Here is a 23,660-nt window from a genome sequence, read left to right as displayed (position 1 = left end):
ATTGTTCTGACACAGATCAGTAAAAACCTGACTTTTCTGAAAGTAGAACTGAAGACTGACTTTTCCTGAAGTGTAATAAAGGATGAATTAATTAATTAATTAATAATCTAAGTCAGACTCCAATTTAAAATGATACTGGAAGCATTGTAGGGCAAGATCTCTCTCATATTCTCTAGCCCTTTAAAATTACTGAGCAGTACGCTAGTGAGGGGCAGTGCTTTTCAACATTATAACTACTGGCCTGTAACTGATCCTATTAAAGAGAGCCAGGTTTCATTTTCTGCTGTCTCTTCTTATTATAGGTGATTCAGGTGGTGGGAGAGAAGTGACTTACATCGCACAGAGCAACATCAATGTTAAAAGTGGGAGAACCTGGAATTTGTATCACAAGGTCACCTTGAGGAAGTGGCGTGGAAGAAAAGGTACTTTCTCTTGTAGGCTGCCTTAAATACAATGTTTTAAGCCTGGTTTCTTCTGAGTAATTCATTGAAAGAGGTTTGGATAATTTAGGATTGGTTCTGATAAGGATCCCAACCTGAGAATGGCTTTTGAACTTCTCCACTTTGCTTAGGACCCTCTAACATGCATCTCTTTGGAATAAGCCTCGCTCACAGACTGATCACAGCACTGCTCAGGTCTCAGTTCAGAATGACTCATGAATGTGCCTGGGAGAACTGAAAATCAGGCAGTGCTGAAGCACTTTGTGTATTTCACATGTGTTTAAAGGAGCATAAAGCTACATCATAATGACCCTAACCAAACCCAAATAATCAATAGTCATCAAATGATTGTATTATTCGTTACACTTAATTTATTTGTACTGCTTCAGTGACTACAGTCCCCAGCAGCTCATCAGGGATTCAGAGTGCTGGGTGCTTTACAAAGAAAGCAAAGCAGGTTCCTGCTCCAGTAAACATAAAACAGTAACTAAGAGACAGATACAGTAATTGGAGGAAGGGGGACAAATACTGTGAAAAGGAGAAGTTGGTGATTGGAGACACGGGTTGTGTGTGCTGACACGTTTTTGTGGAGGTACAGCAAAGTACCACTGTTGACTTAAGAGCAGGTTGATGCTGGGCATGACAGAATTGCAGTGGATACTGGGCACAGCTCCTCTCAACTGTGAAAGGATAAATACGACTTGCCAGTTGAGCTACTGTGACTGCAGAAGTTGTGTTATCTTGCCTCTGAATCCGGAACCTGCCAAAAGCTTCCATTTTCCTATAAGCAGCAGATATTCTAATCTGGATGACAGAATTAGCATCAGTGCCTTCATTTAAAAATTTTCTAATTCTGAGTGGGCATGGATAATGCAGTGCATTGGCTAAGACAGAACACCAGTTTACAAATCTGTCCACAACCACATTTAACAGTCTGTAGTGCCCATCTGTAAATTATCCATCCCTGTAGTTCTCCTCTTAGGGAAGTGTGTGGAGTAGGTGATGCTGTGTATATCCTAGTCCATGAAGCTAGTCATTCGAAGCCAGGAGCTGAGATGTGCAGCCAAATTCAGACTTAACAAACAGCTGCAACTCCAGTCAGCTGCACTGGGAAATTGGCTGCCTCGTGGCTGGCTTGATTTGAGCATGTGGCTTTCCACAGAATGTCGCATCTCCAGCTTGGTCTCTAGGAAGTGAAGCCAGGACCACTGAGTTGTAAGAGCCAGCTCACCACCTCTTGTCCATCTAGAGTAAACTTGGGTTCTGTGACTTCTTAAATGCAAGTACATAGTTTATAGATGGAAGCTAATGTTACTGAGCTCGTAGGATTGCATAGGGCATTGAAACCAAACCTGTTGACTGGCAAAGCAGAAATTCTGAAATAAATAGTAAGCGTGAGAGCTCCAACAAAAACGTAGCACGCTTTGATTTCACAATCTAAGTTTTTCCTCTCTGTCCAGAGAAAATCCTGAGTGGAAGCTTTTTCTCTGTACTAGACATTTGGCAGGTGGCTCTTTTTGCACACACACACGCTTTCTTTGCAGATAAATTATTCCCTGGCTTCACTAACAGAACCACAATTTGCTTCTCTGCTTATTTATGTATTTTTATTCTTGTTGCTCAGTCCTACTGACTTGTGTCAGACAATTCCATGGATGCTCTGGCATTCAATTTGCCAGGTATTAAAGTTGTCAGTTGTCAGTTATCTGTTTAACTTGGCCCCCAACCTGCATATCTCAGAGTGCTAGAGAAAAGAAATGTTATTAGGGTTTAGTCTGGCCACACAATAGGAAATTTTCGACCCACATAGACTCCCAGTAAGAGTTCTTGTTAGATTTCTGCCTCTCGAGGTCAGGACACTGGATCCAAGAACGATTTGGTCTATCACTGAAATCATGCTGGTGTTTGAGAAGGACTCATAAATGCTGACATCTAATATTTGCTCCAAAGACAGAAGGCTGATGAGTTAGGTCAGAAGAAGCAAATTTTGTCGTTAGTCATCTTATGGCAGACCAAAATGCAATTAACTTTAAAAACTACTCCTTTCATTCTAAATACATTTCCTAAATTAAAGCTATCCAAGGGTCTTTGCATTTTTCCCTTTAATGCTCTATATTTACTGACACTTCAGTCTCCTCTGTTCATACTCAGCCGCAGAGAAATGTACATATGCTTGGACTGTATATGGGAAAACTAGACTGCGGCTTCCCTTTTCTGTCTGTCCTTGAAATCTCATTTTTTTACATAGAAACTGACACACTGAATCAGACGATCAGTCCATCTGCATCTTGCCTCTGGCAGTGGTCAGGCTTAATGCTTCAGAGGAAACCAAACCCCCTTATGCTCTGAGCCAGTTGTACCATCCTGTATAAGATAAAAACTTCTCCCTCAGCCCCACAGATCAATATTTTCTGACTGAGTCATTAGATTTGATTAATCATAAAATTATATAGCTACAAAAGATAATAATGGTTATGCAATTAAATAATTTTATTAAAAACTAGCCATTCCTAGTTCAGTGCTTGTCCTGGCTTGGTATTACAGCACCCTAAAAGGTGTTTCCTGAGCCTGATTTTGCTGAACTCCTGAACGCTGCAGCTGCAGGAGGTGATAAAAGAGATGGTCAGTTTTGATAAATCTGCTCCTAACTGTGAATGTGTCAGCCCAGCCCCGCGTGGCTGTCAGTATTCTCACCACAGCACAGCGGTGAAGATGTAGGTGTGTGAATTAGGTGACATTCAGCTGAAATCCATTTGCCCACTGACCCCAGCTGGTCCCATTTTACACAGTGCCCAACTCTTTGGTCATTCCAAGAACATGTACTATTTCAGGCAAGGTAAGGCACTTGACTCCTCTCCTTCAGCAAGGGTCTTGCAAATTAGGGAGGTTTATGGGGGGAAGCACAAAAGCAAGGAAAGCACTGGAGGAACCAGAGGTGGAGGAGGAGAAGAATGCAAACTGGTAGCAGCAAATGAGCTGAGAACGACATTCATCATAACTGGGAAATCCTCCAGCACTTCAGGATGTGTACCTGTGGTGTCCCTGAGCCCACAGCCAGTGTTGCATTTGTGAGATTTCAAACCAGGTCTGGGACAGAGGTTCCTCCTAGGTGGAGGAACCTAACTGAAAGGCTGCCAGGTGAGTAAATAGGACTATACCCGGGAGATGGATTAGCACAGTGCTTGTGCTCCGTGCCACTGCGTGTATGTGCGGTGTCTGTGGGGCCCCGCTCTGTTCATGGCTCTCATGTCCCAGACACAAACCTGAACAAGTGCATTTTAGTTTGGTGCTGTGGTGTGGGTAGTGAGAGCCATTTTCAGTTCCCATTTTTACTGTGCTTTGTCAGAGTTTCTGATACAGATGAAGCTGTAAAGTCTAGGAATTAAACTAGATGAAGGAAAACTTAGCCTGAATGTTAAGTGATCTTTCACAAGATTTTTTTAAGTTTTCCAAAGAGGGGCCAAAGTTGCTTAGAAGATAGCACAGAGGATAATCCTGTAATAGTTAGAAAGCCTAAATGAGTTAATGAGATTTTTCATCCTTCTGTATGAACCAGAGACTTTGGTAAGAGGTAGAAAAACACTGCAATTGCCAAGAAGCTGGCAGATCATGACTAGGGCTGTTTATTTTTATCTGAGAGGGAGGCAGTTTCTAATAGCCTAAACCTAAGGATCGGAAACATAAAGAGGAGCACAGAGAGAGGTGACTGTAAGAAAATCACCCTGTCCAGTGTGGGACTGCATTGCAAGATGCAGCATTTATTACCCGTGCTGCCGAGCTGCTCTTACTGCTTTGCAATAAAACGCCCAAGTATCTTGCCCTGAGCAGAAAAAACTAATAGTCTGTTGTGTCCATGTAGAAATCGTGGGCTTATTCAGAAGCTGTGTTTAGGGAAAGATGAGAAATTGGGCTGAACGTTGCCAAGTAGAGCTGTTTGTCTGCTGACTGCATCTCATAACAACTTGTAGGAGCTTCAGGGCCCTGTAGCAGCTATCATAGGTGTCTAATGAGGCACAGAGTAACAGAGATTATTTTTCTTTATTTTTTCAGCGATGAAAGAAATAAAAGGGTTATTTTTTTCCCCTGATACTTATTACTGATGCAGTTTGCTTTAATGCATTCTGGACAGAGTACTGTGCAGTAGGAATTTAATCCTGGGTGCCCCTCTGGCTGTATCAGTGCGATCAGTAGTCTACTGGCAAGGAAAGCTTAAGGGGTTAGGATCAAAAATACATTGTTTTGTGAAACATTTCTAAACACAAAGCATATCTAGAATAAAGTTTTAAGAGGCCAAAGCCACCCAGTTATGAAGTATGTGTCCCCTTGCATGTGTGGCAAAGTCAGTCAGCTATCTGAAATTCAAACCACCCAGAATAAAAGCCTCTGACATTAGCTCCAGCACTCTAAAAGCAGTGAGATGAAGAGCACTGCAGTCAAAACCAAGCTGGAGTCCTTGCCACTATAAGCATATATTATAATCCTAGGAAAAAATTGGCTTGCATGACTCTCCCAGTAGGTACTGACTCAAAGTTTCTTGTATTTGGAGAGCTCAAGTCAGGTCATTGTGCAAGGTGCTGCATGACACAACGCGAAGTACATTTGCTATCTCAGCATCTTCATCACGGAGGAAAAATCTGCTGAAGCTGAGTTCTGCTGTAGAGCAAAGGTATTTCCACAGCTCATTTTTCTGAGATGTTGCAGAAGGTTTCTGGCCCAATTACCTGGGTTGCATTGTTGTTGGGCACCTTGCATTCAGACGTGAATGCCTGCTGCTCCCAAGCAGAATCACTTTGTTTCAATGTTGTTGATTTGCCTTAGGCCCAGTTTGGCTTTGGCAAAGGCAGAGCCCTCAGTGATGTGATCTGGATGCAGCATCCAGCGCCCAGAGCGCATCAGCTGAGCCTCAGTCGGCCAGTGTCATTGGCCTTGGCCAGATCCAAACAAGTGATTTCGGAGCAACTGAGGATAATTGGGTTGGGGGGGAAAAGAAGGGAGAGGGATGGAGGGAGGACAACCGAGCAGATATCAAACCTGTCAGAATTAAACCTGTTATAGCTTTAACCAATAACTTGATTATAGAGGCTCTGGGAGAATTCGAAAGCAGTGCTTGGCAGTAGCCTGTTAATAGTACGAGATGAAACCTGACACAGAGTCATCCCATCATGAAGTCCCCTCTGTGCTGAACGTGCTTCCTCAAACGCTAACTCCGGTGTCATTATCCAGGTCAGTCTTTCTGTCCCTCCTACAGCTACTGCTGTAGCTTTAGACTGCAGCAGGACAAAATGCTGAGAGCTCAGAAATGGTTAGCCCAGCCTAACAGTGCCCTGAGTATCACATTCACCTCCAGTAAACTCTTGACACTGACACACCGTGGTGTGTAGTGTTGCCAAATTTTAAACTTGACAGAGAAATGAATACAAGATAAATAAACAGCAAGATTTTGGCAAAAATAATAAATGCAGCCACCCTGGTTTAGAAAACATGCTAAGCCTTTGAACAGTTTTGTTTTATAAAAGAAGGACATTTGAAAAGGATCCAGGGTAAATGTTTTTGATAAGGAGAGATATACAATTAACAGGGGTGACTTTATCTCCCCTATTAAACCAGAGCTCGTTTCTGACCTCCGTTGGCCATTTGGAGACTATTCTATATGCTTTTGAGGCTTGTTTTGCAAGTCAGCAGTGCAGACGGGCCAAGGGGTGTCATGCCCTCAAACGAGGGCATCAAGATGCTCTCCAACTATGTAAAAAAAATGTTATTTGTTCCAGTGATAGGCAAGGTTATACAAACAGCTGACAAAATAGCCTTCTCAGCTGGACCCCAAACACTCGGGGAAGGATCTGTCCAAGAAAAAGCACACCTCTGTCTGCTTAGAGGTAGCTATGCTCCTGGGAATGAGGAGACAACAAACAGCTTGCTGCCCTGTTTGCTTTTATAGCAGACCTTTGTTAAGATGATCTTTGTGGTCTGGCTGGCACAGCAAGTATCAGAGAGCTCATGGTGAATGGAATCCCATGGAAGCACTGGCTCTAAGTGGGACAGCCCCACATGCTGGGGGTCAGGCAGAGATTCCCTGAATGCCGCAGAGTGGTGTTACTTCACAGTCACTCCCAGAGGGCCTGATAGCAGTTCAGAAGGTTTTCCTGGAAATCTCGAAAGAACAGGCTGTTACAGAATTTTTGTGTTTCTGCCTGCATCTGGCTGGCTGTTGATTTTCTGATTTTCATCAGAAGGCTTGGAAGGGGGGAGAGAGAGCCTTCCTCTTCCACGATTCCCTCCAACTATTTATCCAAGGGATGGAAAATGCAGTAGGGGAAATAGCAGTCAGAGATGATTGACTGAAGCCTTTAGGACAAATCCTATCTGGGAGGCTGCTTGTGTGTGTGAATGTGCCGGATTAGTGTCAGCATGACATCATGCAGCAGAGAGGTAGATCAAACCAGGTAAGTATCCTGGCAATGCAGTTCTTGACATTTGAGCTGCTTTTTTTAGAGCTGGTGCCATTTGGTCTCCATAGCAATGTGTTGTGCTGTGCAGAAATCCTCTCAGCACAGACACATGGAACCTCATCTGGCTCTCCGCTAGTCCTGCACCAGGTACGATGCTGTGACAGTGCCACACACAAAATACTTCAAGGCTCTCTAGCCTTTGCTATGTAACATTTGCCCTTTTCCTCTTTCTCCTCTTCTGCCATGAGACACACATAGGGTAATTTATGGTTTTAAGGCCTGATAAGGCAGTGACAAGTTTCTTCCATCTTGCTTTTCTCTTTGCATGAGGGAGTTGCAGCTCCTCTGAAATAGTCTTATATTCTGATTGTGCATTCTCATGTTCTCTCTCCCTTACTATGCAGAAATCGTGCTATTTTTTTCTTGATAAAGAACAAGGAATTGCTCTGGTGGGGAAGATCATTGAATTTAATAAAGAGGAAGCCAATAGATATCTCATCAACAGATTTCAGAGAAAACTCTAGGCAATTCAGTTAAAATCTAATTAGCTTACTTAACTGAACAGACACAGAGATCCTTGCTATAGAATTGTTTTTTAAAAATTGTTTGGGTTGCTAATCTTTGAAATTCTACACATTGACATCTGAATCAGTAAATGGATTACTATTGCTATTATTCTTTTCCAGGAAGGTAAAAACGGAGAAGACCAGTTTCACCACTAGGTCTACTCTCTCTCTACCCAATTGCTACAAAAATATAAAGAACTATTAGCTAAGAAGGTATCCACTTTTGTTCTGTGATGGTCTGTACTATGAACGGATAACGTACATCAGACTTTGGCATAGCCTCTGTTTGTAAGACAGATCTGAAGAATGCAATTCATCGGATCCTGTAGGTGGTAGGCTTAAAGGTAGTCCCCCCCCAGTTCTCTGGGGGACTGTCATCATAGTAATGAAAAAACAAGTGTAGAAATCACAGTTCTGGTAAATGTACCTTAGACAGCTTTGCAGTGCTTATACTATTCTTTATCAAACATTTCATCCATATATCTGTACTCTCCTTTACTAAACATTGCTTCTTAACTTTTCTCACATCTCATCAGATGCAAAACTGCAAGTCCTGTATCTAAAGTCTACTTGACTTTTTTGAAAAAAAAAAAAAGAAAAAACAGTTAAATTGATTGATAAGACTTTATGTGCTCAAAGCTGATGAAATGAGTTTTCATTTTTATCACATGAATCAATTTATTGTGTTAATTATCCTTCTTGTATCATAAATTCGACAATACAGCCTTCCTTCCAGAGACCTGGAAGTGTGTTTTATGTTCAGCTTCTTTTTGGAAGCAGTTTACATCATAGTTTCCTTGATCTTAAAATACATTAACTGTGACCTTTCTATTACAGTATTGAAACCCAGAGTTGCTTCTCCTTCTAGCCTGTTTAGATTGTGTAACAGTTTTTCTTTTGGAATCGGAAACAAAATTGTAAACTTTGGAAGCATTTTTCTGAATGGAACACTGACTTCCAAAGAAATAAACAAAAAGTACTCAGTACTCACGCTAACGCCATGATCCCATAAGGCCAGGAACGGATTTCCAGCCTCTTTGGGCTTTTTATCTCATCTGACGTCAGCACCATCCCGCTGTCTGACTCCTGTGTAGCAAAAGGAAGAGGACATCAGCAGAGTGCCGACTGATGTGACAGCATGGAGCACTTTTAAATTAGAAGTGGTTTGCCAAGGGGAGAGTGTGGAGAAGAGTCAGACTAAACCAGTATTAAAGTCAGTGGAGAAAGAAAGTCAAGTATCTAGTTAAAATAACAAATTCTGGCTATTATTTTGCGCTGATGCAGCTTTGGGGCAAGTCGATAGAACTTCATCTTATCAAATTATCTCCAGCTACAGAACAGGTAAAACAAGAGCAGGGGAATGCAGCTTCTCCTCCATGGTGGCCTGTAGGGGCTCCTTGTCTAGGCAGTTATTAGGGGGAGACGGCCAACAAGGTGGCCATCCGTAGGTGTTATATTGCAGTGCAATATACTGCTGCTTGCGTACTGGAGTTTAATGTAGGAGCTACCAGCTATTCCACATAATTGCAAGATCATGGATATTATCACGTAGAATGGAATACCAGCCAAAAACCTGCAAGGCATGTGTTTGCATCAGAACTTTCAGTTGCATGCTATTTAGTGACACGCTTAACACAGAAACACAGAGATATGGCCACATGGTATATGAAATCAAGCCCATTCCTCCAAATAGTCTCTTATAAGGGCCAGTTTCATCAGCTTTTAGCGAACTGATACTGATAATGATGCTGTTTAGCCTGAGAACATTTACCTTAGTTATGATGATCATTTTTTAAAAAAAATGTTTTAAATGTACATTAATGTACCAATATGTAGCTGTTGCAGCACTGAAAATGCTTTTTTTTTTGTATTTTGAAAATGCATTCTTGAAATGAACATATCAAAAAAACAATTTGACATTTTCAAACCTGAAATTGATATTAAGTAGGCCATATGGATATCATCTAGATAGGACAGCTGAGACACAGGAATGGACAGAAATTCATAAAGAATATATCCAATAATACTGTCTACGCTCATCAGATAAAGCGTAACTTAAATACCTACAAGAAATACACTGTATTAGAAACAGATATATTTAGGGGGGAGCGGAAGTTCAGTATCAGTTTGGCAAATCCAGATGTCTTGCAAGAATATATAGCCTAAAAGGCTAATTGTGCTTGAGATATGAAATTTTCACGACCTATCCCACAAAACTATCTTGATTAGATTTAAAGTTGAGGTTGTGATGCAGCTGCACCTAAAATTGAGTCTCAAGGTTGTGATTAAGATCAAGCTGTTATTGTGCTAAGTGCTACACCAGTTCACAGTCCTTGTTTTAAGTAAGTTTCAAAATATTAAATATCCCAAGGGATTTCTTTGCATTTGAAATATTTCCTGATGCTGAAAAGTTGCACAAGCCACGTGTTGTCTATCAAAATCAAGAAAGCAAAAGACTTCAACATGGGAAGTGAAACTGTAGGTATCTGTATTTTACCATTCGATCTGACTAAAACAGAAAAAATAAAAGCAAAAGCTTTTTAATAAATGTTTTGGTAATATATCAGTTGTTAATAAAATCAGTTCAGAAACTGCTTTCCAATATATAAAGTAAAATCTTAAATTAATTAGAATCTGTCAAAAACTTTTGTCAGAATTTCTCTCTGCCTTTTATCTTTATTATTTCTCCGTAAAATATGTGGTCTAGAAATAATTCATCTGATTACTGCTTTTCATTCTGCTTACAGAAAAATTGTTAGAAAATCTTAGCAGAGACTACAGAGAAGTAGCACAATTGCAGGAAGGCGTGGTAGAGCACTTTTAGAGTTCCTGGGCAACTGTTTGAAATAATGACCAAACCAGTATTCATGTCTTGGTATTTAAGATAATTACAGTAATCTAAGTACACTTAATTAGTCCAAAAGTAGATCACATCGCAATTTCACTGTAAAAGATTCCAATTGAAATCTCACTTTCACTGCTGATCTGTTAATGTATTACCCTTTTTTTGAAGCTTTTCTCCCTCCTTGTAAGGACTTTAAAATGCCAAGAAGGAGCATTTAGGAAAGTAATGCTCATGCTGGCAGCAGTAATCTCTTACTGATACCAGATCTATCTACTAAATGTCTTTGCGTGATTCAGAGAGACAGACTTTTATCCTGCAAAAGGAAAGATGCAAGAGCCAGGGAAAATGCTAACCCTTCTAATCCCTAAGATGCACTGATAAAGGCACAGAAATTACATTTGGCAAAATACTAGGGAATAGCGGGCATCGAGGCTGTGCTAACAAGGGAACAGACGAGATAGATGTTCTGTTTGTCAAGGACCTGATATATGTCCAGGACAGGTTGTAGCTGGAGACTTGACACTTCCCAAGAGAGCTGATTTGAGGAAGGGCTGGCTGCTCAAGGGGGAGCGGTAGCTGGAGGGTGTGGGACTGTTCCCTGAGCAGCTGAGCAGATAGACAGACTTGTTGCTATAAAACTGCACACGTCCTCCTTTCCTGTTTCTGCTCCTAGCCAGCTGATGCATGCCTTCTTCCATTTCTATCCAATTTCTTCCAATTTGTGTCTGCTTCAAACATGCATTACAAGGGGCTGTCCGTAGTGACATAGAATCACTGAGTGCATGTGGCACTGCAGCCCACAAGTACCTGAACTGTAGAGGACATTCATGAGTTTTGTTTCATTTAAATAAGGAAGTAAAAACAGAAAATAACCTCCACCTTTGAAACCTGTAGTTTCAGGGGAAGGCAACAAGCTGAACCATCATTCCACAATGAAACAGGCTTTTGTTTTCCACTGGAGTGCAAATGAAACCAATACCCTCCCACCTGCAGAGAGCCATTAAGCTAGCAATAAATATGGCCACCTAGGGCGTGGAAAATCCAGAGTTAAAGCCCTTTGAATCAAGTAAAGCAGGATCTTGAATCTTGGTCTTGTCTTTCCTGAACTAAGCACCCTCACCAGCAAGTTATTGGCTGTCTCAGGCAGCCAGAATCTCTTCTGGACACATTTCCTTCGAAAGGGGCCCTCTCAGTGAGCTGCCATTTTCTTACGGGAAACAAAACAAAAACATGCTGAAATAAGTTCCTGTTTAGCTGTAAGGTAAAGCTCCTTAGCCTGATCAAAGCCAGGATAATCATGCATGAGCTTCTCTTTAAATTGTTTGTCCAACTAAGCGCAGGTTCCTCTGTTGTCACACAGACCTATGTGTGAGATGCTAGGACCAAATTTTCTGATTGATTTAAAGCTTTTTCTTACCAAACACATTTCAAAAGCTCTACTAACTGTTTCTGGTGCTTGTGACAAGTGATCTGTGAACCTGCTGGAGAAGGATGCAATCACCTCGCTTACCTCATGTATCACTTTCTCCTTTTCCACTGGCACCTCATCAAATGTCTTCACACTCAGTGGTCGCTTCTTGCTGTTGTTACTGAAAGCAAGAAAGTTGAGGGGTCAGCATAAAACCCAAGCAGACGCTGCACTGGTTGGTAACTCAATTAATATCCCTGACACAGCTCAATTTCCCATACCAGTCTTCCTTTTTCTTCTTTTCTAACTAACAAGCGATGCCCTGGCAATTGCGCCTGTCCAACTCCTTTAAAACAGCCATATGGAGAGAGGACAACAAACAGTGCCCAGCTATATCAGATCTTTATTTCTCTCTCTCTCTCTCTCTCCCCCTCACCCATACTCACCCATGTATTTTTCTTACCCAGTTTCCACTGCGCTCCAGCGATTGACACAGTTGTTCAAATTTTCTTCCACAGGGCAAGTTTTGGAGTTAGACTCTCCATCGGGGCACAACGTGATGTTCAGTGGGATATAGTCTTTACCATCCTATATAATAAATAACACAAAAGAACACAAAGCTGGTAAAATCCATCTTGTACTGCATCTCAGATGTTAAAGGTTATCATATGAAACAGAGCTTTACACTGAGACAGGACTATATTTTATTTTAACTTTATGATGTTTCTGTAAGGTGTTCATTGATGTTCTTCACAACACATGTAAGTTAAAATGTGTAGCTTTATCCAACACTTACTGCACAGAAGGCTTTGTATGAGGGAAATTGTTCGCTTCAGGTAATCTATGACATAAGATGGCTGAATATTGTCTGTAGCGTTCCAGTTAAAACTTGTAAATGTCCCTCCCATACGGCTCTGCAGTGTTTTGTTCCAAGGGGCCAGTCTCGGGGACACCTCAAACCAAGTTTAAGCCACATGTCTGGGAGAAGGGAGGGAGTGGCTGGAAGTCACAAAGTCCCCATGGCTGATACGATTTGAACAGAATTTGGAATTGGTAAAAGAATATTGTCTTACTTATAGACTTTTTCCTTATCTGCAACTTAAGGAGTTGCAGCATAGTAAGAGCCATTCCTTAAAATGGTAGCCTTAAAGGATCTTATTTCTTGTCCTTACAAGGAATTGCTGCTGCAAGTTTAATGGAATTCAGGTCACATCTTAATAAACTCTGCATTGTCATTTACACCACTGTAGAAATCTTCAGAAATGACTAAGTCTTAAAACTATTTGTGCAAGTTTCCCTTTGCTTTCTTATTTCTTTTAATTCTGAGAACCAATTTAGTGCCCTATTCCCTTGCCATGATTTTTATGTCTCGTTAATTTGCTTTGGTTCCAGGATAAAACTCACAAGCTCTTCATATTGCAAACTGGGCCCTCTTCAACTTAGCTTCACTAAATTTGTTTACAAACAGGAAGGAGCTGGAGGGGAGTGTTTGATTTCTTCTTAAATTGAATTGACAGTTACATAACTGGTCTGGTTGCTTTTAGTGAAGAAGGAAACCGATTTAACTATTACGAAATCAATAATTATGTAATTGTCTTTCTGAGCTTTAAACTGCATCCTTTTAAAGCTCCTAAGAGCACTGATGAACATAAGCTCAGAAAATGAGAGAGAAAGTTCATACCAACTGGCAGCTTACTATATTGGAATCTAATTAAAATTGTGAGATAAAGCACCATTGTTACTCTAAGGGGCAACTGAGCCTATTTTTTAATTAACGTACCGTAAGTTTCTCTTATTAGGTATGGATAAATGTCTGGTTTTGAACTATAATCCCCTTTGAATAGTTAACATTTTATTTACTCATTCCAGCAGCCATTTTCCTTGCAACCTCTGCTATGAAGTCCAATCTAGTATCACTGCTCAACATAGTCTGTGCTTGTGTCCATGTATATGCATGGCCACACACATCCACTTCTATACAGGTACACATTCATTGAAGAAGTAGTTGTATTGCTGTACCTGCTGTACATTGGCCTGAAGAAGATCTCCTAAACGCTCCACGAGCTCTGTGAAAGTAGGCCTCTCTGTGGGCACTCCATGCCAACAATCCAGCATCGTCTGGTAGCTAGAGAAAAACCACAGGTGATAAGAAAAGGATAAGAGCTTGCTCCCAAGCTGTTTCTTTCTGCTACTGCTTGTTTTGGTCATCATTTAGGTAGTTTTGGATTAAGACACGTTCAGATCTCCATGTTCTGAAATTCTACTGTAGTTTCACGTGGAATGCTTTTTCCATCCATACTTCCATGTTTCAAATAAGCCTGTAGGCTTTTTGTTTTCACTTAACTTTAAACTTGACTGATATAGGTCCCACTGGCTTTGCCGAAATAAGTCGTAGTTACAAATGCCTAGTTTCTGTCTCAGATTTGGAAATCAAGTCAGACACAGTAGTCTCCTGAATTGAGATTCAGGAACTACATCTGACTTGGGAAGATCTGTTAATCTTGTTGTTGGCAAAGGTCAAGCTGATTTGGTATTTCGTTAGAATTCATCTGTGGTATCAGGATACCCAAGGCATGCACAACTACAATGTTTCTGAAAACAAAATACAAAATATGTAGCTGTCATGCGATGAGGTCTCCTTCCTCCTCCACACTTCAATACAATCTGCTTTGTGAGGCTTGAATGACATGTAGTAGCGCTCAACACAAAGCCAGGAGGTCTTACACTTCCGGAGTAGAATATTCTGGAGATCGCATCCGGGTTCCTTCTTTGAGCCGTCGGCAAAAGTCCTCATCTATCTGCACTCCGGGGTATGGTGAGGCACCTGATGGGAGAAACAAGGAGGTGGCTCCAGTGATGTAAACACACATCAGTGATATCTGCTGAAAATTCGAGTTTACCTAGACTCTGACAGCAAAAGAAGCTAGAACACAGAAGGGGTTGGGATTTCAGTCATGCTGCCTCCTCTGAATTTGTAATATAGGCAGGACCACTCCAAAGTAAAACATGGCAGAAGAGAAATAAATGCTATTAGTCTGAGGCTTCAGGTGACCTCTTGGTCAGAGATAGGTAAGTTCCAGCTCATTCAATTAGTTACGTTCTGTTTCCCAAACTGTCAGTCTGCCGATATCCTGCACTAATTGAATACACATCAAGTAAAATCCTGCTAACCATTTGTTGCCTCAGCATCTCTGGCCTCTCCCAGTAAGTGCAAAGAAAGCTTTAGGCATCTGGCTTCTGCCCAAGGCCAGGAGAACCTTGCAGCTCATCCCCAGGCATGGAATTGCAGTCCTTCTGTCCTGGTTCATCAGTCTAGTACTGTATATGTTTCATGCAGTCCCGCAGGTAAAACTTCCTTCAGAAACAACCTTCCACATTTTTAGCCTTGTTTTCTTTTCTGAGTGTGAATTCAGTGCTGCTTATTTTCAGGGCCACTCAAATGTTAGTGTGAAACCGGGAAGAATAGCTCGTGGCAACTGTAATTGAGAGGTAGGCTTCTGGAAAGGGACTGGTAGTGTTAGGTTAACTTGCACAAAAGCTGGCCTACCAGCCATCAAAAACGAGTGAGATTTGTCTCACATTCCTGTGTAAATAGTTATCTTCAGAGAAATAATAAATGAATCTGCTTTCTCTGCAACTAATGAGAGAATGGGCGCCTTTCAGAGGTTGTGATCTTTGTTGTATGACATCTGCATTTTACAGTGCACCATGAATAAGGGGAACTAACATATAATTTGTGAAAGTGCTCTGGCACCTGACTAATCCGGACCTCACAGGTACAATCTGAGAGATGTCTGCACTGAAGTTTGAAAGGTTACTGAACCTATTGTAGATCTACCTGAAAGATCTGTAAAATTTCCTCCCTTCCTCCTCAGCAAAGGTTTCACATGTAGTACAACCCTTGTCTTTCACATTTTGGCATCCTAGAGGCTGGATAGTGAATTTGGAAGAAAATTTAATCAAGTCTTAACATAGGGGATTGAATGGAATCTGGATCTGTATCCAGCCCTCAAGGAATCTATATATGATTTTCTGTCTACAACATTCCTGCGTATTTATTTCCTGTATATTTTTCCCCAGTCTGGAAACAGCATTGTGTGCTGTGCACCTGGGGGCACAACAAGCCCAGCAGAAGTCTTTTGGAAGAAGGCAGTGAAGAGAGTGCCAAAATGTGGCTGTTCCCAGAATTATTCTACTTTGTGAATCTGACCACTCAGTCTGCAAAACTATGCACTGGGGGACAAAAATCCTGGCAACTTCCTAAGAGAGCATCTCAACACAACAAATAGGTTCCAATGACATTCAAAGCTCAGGGACACTTAGCCATGGCACATCTGAAATGCCTTTATGTGTAAGCATCAGATCACAGTATCAAGAGTGTTTCCTGAAGTTATGTAGATTAGAAATAGTCAGGAGCATCATTTCTGCTTTGCATCTCGATTTTCCTTCTTAGTTTTGTCTTTGGCCTGTCATTATGATCATAATAATTGCTGACAAGAATTAGTCTTGCAAATAGATTGATTGGGACTGAGACCTTGAGGGCAACACAGTGGAAATGGGGAATTCCCATTCAAGATCAAGAATTCCACTTGATCTGGCAATCTGAGTTACCTTTTCTTGATAATGTCATTGATCTTCTCAACTGCAATGTGTTGGGGTGAGCAAGTACAGGGAAGGCAATGACGAATTACTTTTGATTGCAAAATCTTTTGGTAGTTTACACTTTGACTGCTGCTGGTCTCCTCCTAGCTGGAGGCAGCTCAGATCTCAGAAGGGAGGAAATCTCCCTTTCCACCTCCATTCACCACTGCACTTTGTCTGAACTACGTAGTAACCCGGGTTTGGGATGCTGAGACAGCTTGGAAGAAATGTAGGCTGAAACATATGGTATAAGGCCTAAACATGATGTTTTCCTTAGGGGAAAATCTGTTTCAAAATGCTCAAAGATGTGGCATGCATTGGATATAGTAGCACTCTTTTGATCTTGGTTTTATTTTAGTAGGATAATAAGATGCTGATATTATACTACCAGGCACCGCTTGTTTATGTAATTACATCTGATTGCCTTTTGAACACTGCACATTTAAATTCCAAGGGATGACAACATTCTGTAAAGTGCCATGTGAGTGCCTTCCCGATGTATTAGAAACTGCTGGCACTGCCTGACATGAGGTGTGCTGACCCCATTTAAATCAAGCAAACCCCAGTGCAAACCCAGTCCCAGATCAACATTGGCAGCCTCTCAAGCCCTGATTTCCTGTGTACCACTGAAATGGGTCCAGTCTGCCAGCCTTTCTAGAGGAAGCGTATCGTGCTTCATTCAACTTCTGACCCCGACAGGACCCCCACTCAAACCAACTGTGCATTTTGCTAATCTGTCTGCTCCTTGCTTGGAGGGTGCTAAGTCTGTGGAACCCAGTAAAAAGCAGTGGTTGTAAGTGGGAGCCAAAACACACCCTGTAGCAACGACAAAGAACTTTCCATCCCTTGGCTCTCAATGATCTGTAAAACTTTTATATAAGAGAGTTCAATCAGTGACACGAATTCTTAATTAAATATTTATCATGTGAGCGGCAGATGTGAGTAGTGCCAAGCCACAGGCATGCCTGGATGATCTGTATGAAAAACCCTCTTAGAGAAAACGACTTGGTTTTGAATCTGTGCCATGGAGTGAAGAAAGCAGTTTGTGATCTACGTCATAGTGAGGGCAGAGGCTGCCCTACGGATGGCAGCCCTCGGAGTAATTGAGTAGATTCCCCTGAACTCAGAAGAGGACAGCCCATTGTTCCAAGTAAGCACCTTCATTAAGAAAAGAGGCCGTCTAAGATGAAAAGCAAGCAGATAAATGATTTTCTTCCGAACAGTTAAAAATAGAGATTAATTTCAGTGAATATATTTTAATTTTTATTAGTCTTAGGTATTAAAGGCCAAATGACCCAAAGTTCACATCTGTTAAACACTGCCAGGACCTTTGGGAATGGCATAACTAGTTTGCCTTATGAAGTGGCTCTTGCCATTCATCGCTATTCAGCTCATTTGCTTCCTTGGAGATGCGCAATGGAGAGACTGTCCCTTCTGAGCGTGTCTCTGCATGCTAATGCTAATAATGCATCTTCTGTAATCATCTATCAGAGCTGGGGCATTGCTCCTGCTTCTGGAGCTTCATCTTTCTGTGGTGCTTCAAAACACATGCAGCAGGTGATGCTGTTACAGAGCCATGAAGTGTTACACCAAAGTAACAAAGCTGTAAATAAATAGGACTGGACTCTGGGGAAAGCAGCACCTGCCACTTGTTTTAACCACCTGGGTGTGAACTTTCCGTTTTGCATGCTGATATAAGCTAGAGAAAAGTCCAAATCAAAGGCTTGGACTGGAACCAGGTTGTGTTCCTTGCTAACAGCCCTGAATAAAGCTTAGGTTAGAAATAGCTCCAGACTTTGCAGCCAGATCTCGACTTGGCATCTTGAGCCTAATCATTAACTGCAACTGATCGGTGGACCAAAGATAGCAGATTACAGTTAGCTTTAAAATTCAGCAGCTTAAGTTGACAGTGCTTCTTGTTTTCTTTTGCCTGCGAATGCTGATTAGGAAGCCAGAGCTGGCATTCCTAAATTCCCTCAGGAAAACAGGACTTGCCACTCTGCAAGGAGAATTTGAGAGCAGTAAAATCCCACTGTCTGTAAGACTGCTTGTCTAAATTTCAGGGCTTTATCTGCTGTACAGTAACCAGATCTTAGTGAGGCTGAGATTTCTAACAGCACCAGAAGATGAAATCTCTGGTGTGTAAAGAATGCTGTTACTATTTTTCTCAAAAACGTTGTGGCTTGCAAATGGTATGGCCAGAGAAGTATGCATTCTACCTGTTTGCTGCCAAAATGACTTATGCAGAGTCTAGCACTGGCTGGCTTTCATATCAACCTGATGGCAGCTCTTGCCAATACATTTTTCGTACTTAACATCTGACTTGGATTTTGTGGGGAAGATAACCAAGCTGAGATAAAATGTCATGTGGGCAAACTCCCATGGGTTTCCTGGTCTGCCACCAGCAGCATCAGACCACTGTGTCAACAGCGGTGTAATCCTCTGCAGCCTCTGGGCTGCGTGGTTTCCTGAAGCATCCAGCTTAGGGGAAAATACAGTTTGATGGGGGAACTTTTTCATTGCTCTCAAAGAAATATTTCACTCCTGAGCAACTGAGGCTTGCATTATCACAGTGCTCTGTTGGTTTCAATTACTGCAAATGTCAGGTCCAGTGTTTTGGATTTGGTTTATTCCTGCTTCTGCTCCCTGGTATTCACTGTTTTCATGTACTTTGCCAGATACAGTTCTCATTGACTTCAGCCCGGTGACTTTATTTTACACCTGATACGCACTGTGCAATTGTACTAACTGAAATAGAAACATGGCATCACCCTACCATCTTTTGTTAAAAGCTTTTCATAGCAAGAGAGCCATAAATTAGGGGAAAAAAGGGTTTTAAGCCATTCTTACCTAGGGAAAATATTTCCCATAGCAGCACTCCAAAAGACCATACATCACTCTGTGTTGTGTAAATTTTATCAAAAATAGCTTCTGGAGCCATCCATTTGAGTGGAAGTCTTGCCTGAGAATGCAAAAGACATAACACGTTGCCAGAACTGTTGTTAGTAATCTGCTCGAGTCCTGGGGGAATACAAATTTGAGATTAGCATTTCAAGTTTCTTCCACTTACATCTCCTTTCCGTACATAGTCAGGGTCTTTGTAAATATCCCTGGCTAGTCCAAAGTCACAGATCTTAACCACGTTGTTCTCTGAAAGAAGGATGTTCCTTGCTGCCAAATCCCGATGAATGCACTGTGAAGGAATGAAGACAGGCAAGATCAGAGCGTCCGCCTGGACAACGGGCCACCGCTAGAGCTGAAAGCCTGAGACCTCCTTGGGAAGTGGAAAGATAAATGAGTTTTTGTTGCCAAACAGGTTAAAGAGAAAAAGAGAAAATAACAAACCAAGCATCACAGTTAGTTTTCAGATTTTTCTGTCTGAAGTAACTTCCAAGGTTACAGTGAGACTAAGGGAGTGCCATTTTCCAGTTAATTATTCTGTGCCAAGTCTGGGAGAGATCAGAAAGCAGCTGCAGCCATATTTGCACATCAGTGTGCAAAAGTGTGTAAGACTGCAGTAGTTTCACACAGGCAATTACCGTTTGGTGTGTACTTTGGTATATATATTACATTAGATTTACACAAAAAAGCAGTCTTTCTACAGGCTACAAACATACTTTTTTTTTCTTTTCTATGCAAAAGAGGTGCTGACTTTGCTGATAGTCTCCAACATAAGTGACATGCTGAACAAATAGTGGTGTGCTCCCTCTTCATTTTTCAATAGTGCTTTTGTTGACCACACCAGCAGGATCTTTCTCTACAAGAAACCTTTCTGCATTTATTTAAGAGGCAGTTCTGCAAATGGTCTTACAATCTGCATTCACTCCTGTCTCTGGCCAAGAAGGTGATAGATATTCCTTCACAACTCCTTCAGTGCTGCTGACTGCTTAACCACTAGAGCTAATGTGGTCTCAGACACTTTATTACAAAAGCAAATAGCAGATTGCACAGGCTCAAAAGCATATTTGGATTTCTTCATATCAGATGCCCATGATTGTAGGAAAGAGGTTCAGCCCTGATGTTTTAATGAGCTCACTTTTCTGGAGGCGAGAAATTCCATCCCTTTCGCCACTTGGAAGCTATAGCATATCAGATCCTCCAGCGTCAGAGGCCGCTTGTACAGATCCTCAGCATCTAGGAGAGATCACAGACACAGCACAACTCTAGGGCAGCAGCTCCTGAACTTTTTCAACACTGGTGCCAGTTCCATGCTGATGACCCCAGTCCTGCTTCTGAATAGTGTTAGCTTCCTGAGTTCTCTACAGAGCTACAGCTCTACTGGTTTGGGAACCACTGACCTGGGGGTAGAGGATCAGATGATTCAAAAAGTTTCACCCTACATTATTCACATAATTACATAATTTAGCTATGGGGAAAACAACATCTGGGGATAAAAGTGAAGGGAACTATTTATAGTGAGCAGAGAGACTGGGGACAGATTGGCCCCAACAAATCTTCATGAAAATGAAGTAAAATATTGCTGTTACTCCTCCTACACAATAGGAGCAGCTTTTATACACATATGTTACTGCAAATCTCTTTTTGTGGGAAAGTTGGAGGGGCACATGCAGAAGAAAGAATCTGCAATTTCTGGAAGAAGTCAAGCAGTGTAAAGTGTGTGACAGCGTGTGTGACGCTGTGCAAGAAGCAGCAAAAGAAGTAAAAGAAATCTTAATAAAAGATCTTGAATTAGGTAGGTTTCTTTTACCTTCTTCATCCTCTTCAGAATCACTGTAACTCTTATCTTCAATAAATCCTGAGCTGGCAGAGCTTCCAGTGCTGGCTACGCTCTCAAGGCGTCTCTTGATCAGTTCGGTCAAATCGCTGTTGGACTCATCCAGACTTTTCTCTGCTTGGTCAGAATTTTCCTGGGACTAGAAATGGCATAAACTGATTGTTAGCTTTGGATCATGTAACGCCTGGGCATTGAAAGATACGTAATGGAATGGCATATGGAGAAAGGGTCCTCTGGAGATGTGCTCAACACACACTGGAACATGATGTTCCCTGAAAAGCAGAACTAATGAAGCCTGCTTTCCTATTTATTAATACAGATCCTTCCATTTACTTCTTCCAATTTTCCATCATACAAGTTAGCTGGAAGCTGTCTCGGTGAGACTGACAGATGAGCAGAGATACTGTAATTCTGTACCTCTTGCTTTCCTGGGAAACCACACTAAAAATCACAGTTCAAGGTATATAGTATGATGTACACTGAAATGCAGCCGTCTCACCGTCCCCTGGGGAGCAAAACGTAACCAGTGCCTGCAATTCACGAAAACAATGGTGAGAAAAGAATTTTGAGTGACTGTACCAGGAAAACCTCCTTCTCTTACACAAATTACCTTATGTATTTCTGTGCCTGTACACAATAGCTATAATAATGATAATAATAACAACAATAATCGAGTCATCTGAAAAAAAAACACCTTGGCAAGGCTCCGGTTTCTGGCAGGGCTTGGATCCGAGAGCCCTTTCGGTGCTCTATTTTCCCAGTGAGGAGGTAGTCCCCTCCCTTCCCCTCCCCACCGCTCATTTCTGGCCTCCTCCGTCTTCCTCTGTATCTTAGCCGACTCTGTGCTAGCACAAATGTTTGTGGGGATGGATACAATTGTTTGGAAACCAAAACTGTTTGGTATGTTGTAATGCGGGCCATGTTTGTGATCCAGTCTGCTGCATACTGCACAGACTCTGGGGTTGGGACAGGGGAAGGTGAGGACGGAAGATGGGAACGGGCAGATGATGGAGGAGGGGAGCTGGTTTTGGTGGTACCAAGCACAAATCTCCAGATCAGACTTGCATTTTGAGTTAATAGCAGTTTTTCACTATTTCTTTGGGACCGCCTTGTGCTGGGTAGTGCTGGCATCGTGGGAGGTTCCCTTTCTGTCTCCAGGGCTCTGCAGTGCTGGGGTATGTGCAACTAATTCTTTAGCAGGTGTTAGAGAAGAAGAGGATGGGAGTGAGGTCCTACAGGGAAAAAGGGTCCTTTTTCTTGCTCATAGGAATTGAAACGGTGTGGGAAGTAGCATGGTTTAAGGGCGGACTTGTCAGTACTAGATTAAAGGCTGGACTGGATGATCTTAGAGGACTTTTCCAAACCAAGTGATTCTATGATGGGATGAATCTATAAATACCAGACTGTCTCAGTGCCACTGCAGAAAACAATCCAACTTATGGCCCGTGGTTGCTAGTTGCCTTATGACTATGAGAAGCCTGTCATGTTTTACCTTGTACGCAATGAAATCTCCTCGTTTTCCTCGTAGGTAATTGGACAGGTTTCCATATTTGCAATATTCTACTATGACCATTAAAGGACCTGAAAAGACAGTGGGAGTCAAATGAGTTTTGAAGCACTGCAAAGCACTTAATGTTAACTTATCCTCACAAATCCTCTCCAAAATAGGGAAATACTGTCATTCCTGTTATATGGGTGAGGAAATGAGGAAGCAGAGGACTGGCACTCCAGGAGCACACAACCAGTAGTAGATAGGGAAAGAAGGAAATGCAGTAGTGATTCTTACTTTTCTCCATTAGATGATTAACAGTTGGTATTTGTTTCTTTTTTATAGACAAAAGAAAATTCGGAATGATAAATAAGAATATGCACTCCACTATGTTATTAACATTGTTTTATCCTGTACATAGATCCATAGCATGGAGTAGTCCTCATTTTTCTCTGCTGCCCTTACAATTGCATGCTTTGGGTGGAGCTGATGCCAAGAGAGGCAATGTAAGCGTGCAGGATCCTAGACAGTTCTAAATCAAAAGTTTGCAGAAATATTTAGTGTGAAGTTTTTGAAAGCCTGGAAAGTCCTATCAATTTCTTCCTTTCTTATTTCCGTGCAAACTACTGTGGAGTTCAGTGCAATTGCTGCTTTTATACAATTATGTATGTTCTTAAGATCTGCTTGAAAAATCCTTTTATGTTTCAGTGTGAGCCACTAGGAAAGGGAAAGATGGCATTGTCTACCTTTGGCACAATCACTGAGCTTTGTAATCATCACCTGTAAGATGAGGTAAAATCATGGGACTGGAATGTATGTAAACATCCATTATTATCAATCGTAACCAACTACTTTCATGTCCAGAAATGTATTTCAGGCCTATGTGTTTGAACTTCAAAGGAAAAATGCTAAGAGCTGCACTTGGCCATCCAGGAAAGAGACAGCTCTAAGCAGCACTTTGCTCTGGCGATGCCAGAAATGCACACACAGACTTGTACTGCAGCCCGCCTCCTTGGTCCAGTCGGACATGTGCTATAGTGACTGAAAAGGTGGAAAGCAGGGCTGGAAAGGAGAGCAGAGGGGTTGT

The 23,660-nt window shown here is 41.7% G+C and overlaps 2 protein-coding genes across 4 annotated transcripts in view; one reads left to right on the top strand and one right to left on the bottom strand.

Annotated features, from left to right (window-relative positions):
• Positions 1-23,660, top strand: part of LOC308177135 (uncharacterized protein) — a 302,639-nt gene that overhangs the window by 103,502 nt on the left and 175,477 nt on the right. The window contains exon 3 of the mRNA XM_080553912.1: positions 303-422. Within this exon, the coding sequence (XP_080410038.1) occupies positions 303-422 (120 nt within the window). The remainder of the gene's footprint in view (positions 1-302; positions 423-23,660) is intronic.
• LOC308177116 (vascular endothelial growth factor receptor kdr-like) overlaps positions 1-23,660 on the bottom strand; it is a 137,653-nt gene that overhangs the window by 5,947 nt on the left and 108,046 nt on the right. For all 3 annotated transcript variants that reach the window (XM_080553854.1, XM_080553856.1, XM_080553855.1), the window contains 10 exons: positions 22,577-22,665; positions 21,058-21,223; positions 20,386-20,483; positions 19,420-19,542; positions 19,200-19,311; positions 14,433-14,532; positions 13,728-13,833; positions 12,172-12,296; positions 11,811-11,889; positions 8,447-8,541 (listed from right to left, as the gene is read on the bottom strand). In XM_080553854.1, coding sequence (XP_080409980.1) covers positions 8,447-8,541; positions 11,811-11,889; positions 12,172-12,296; positions 13,728-13,833; positions 14,433-14,532; positions 19,200-19,311; positions 19,420-19,542; positions 20,386-20,483; positions 21,058-21,223; positions 22,577-22,665 — 1,093 coding nt within the window. The remainder of the gene's footprint in view (positions 1-8,446; positions 8,542-11,810; positions 11,890-12,171; positions 12,297-13,727; positions 13,834-14,432; positions 14,533-19,199; positions 19,312-19,419; positions 19,543-20,385; positions 20,484-21,057; positions 21,224-22,576; positions 22,666-23,660) is intronic.

The sequence above is a fragment of the Anser brachyrhynchus genome (assembly GCF_964034855.1).
Source record: "Anser brachyrhynchus genome assembly, chromosome: 13".
Lineage (NCBI taxonomy): Eukaryota > Metazoa > Chordata > Aves > Anseriformes > Anatidae > Anser > Anser brachyrhynchus.
The sequence above is the reverse complement of the archived record's forward strand: the minus strand, read 5'-3'. Positions and strand labels throughout refer to the sequence as shown.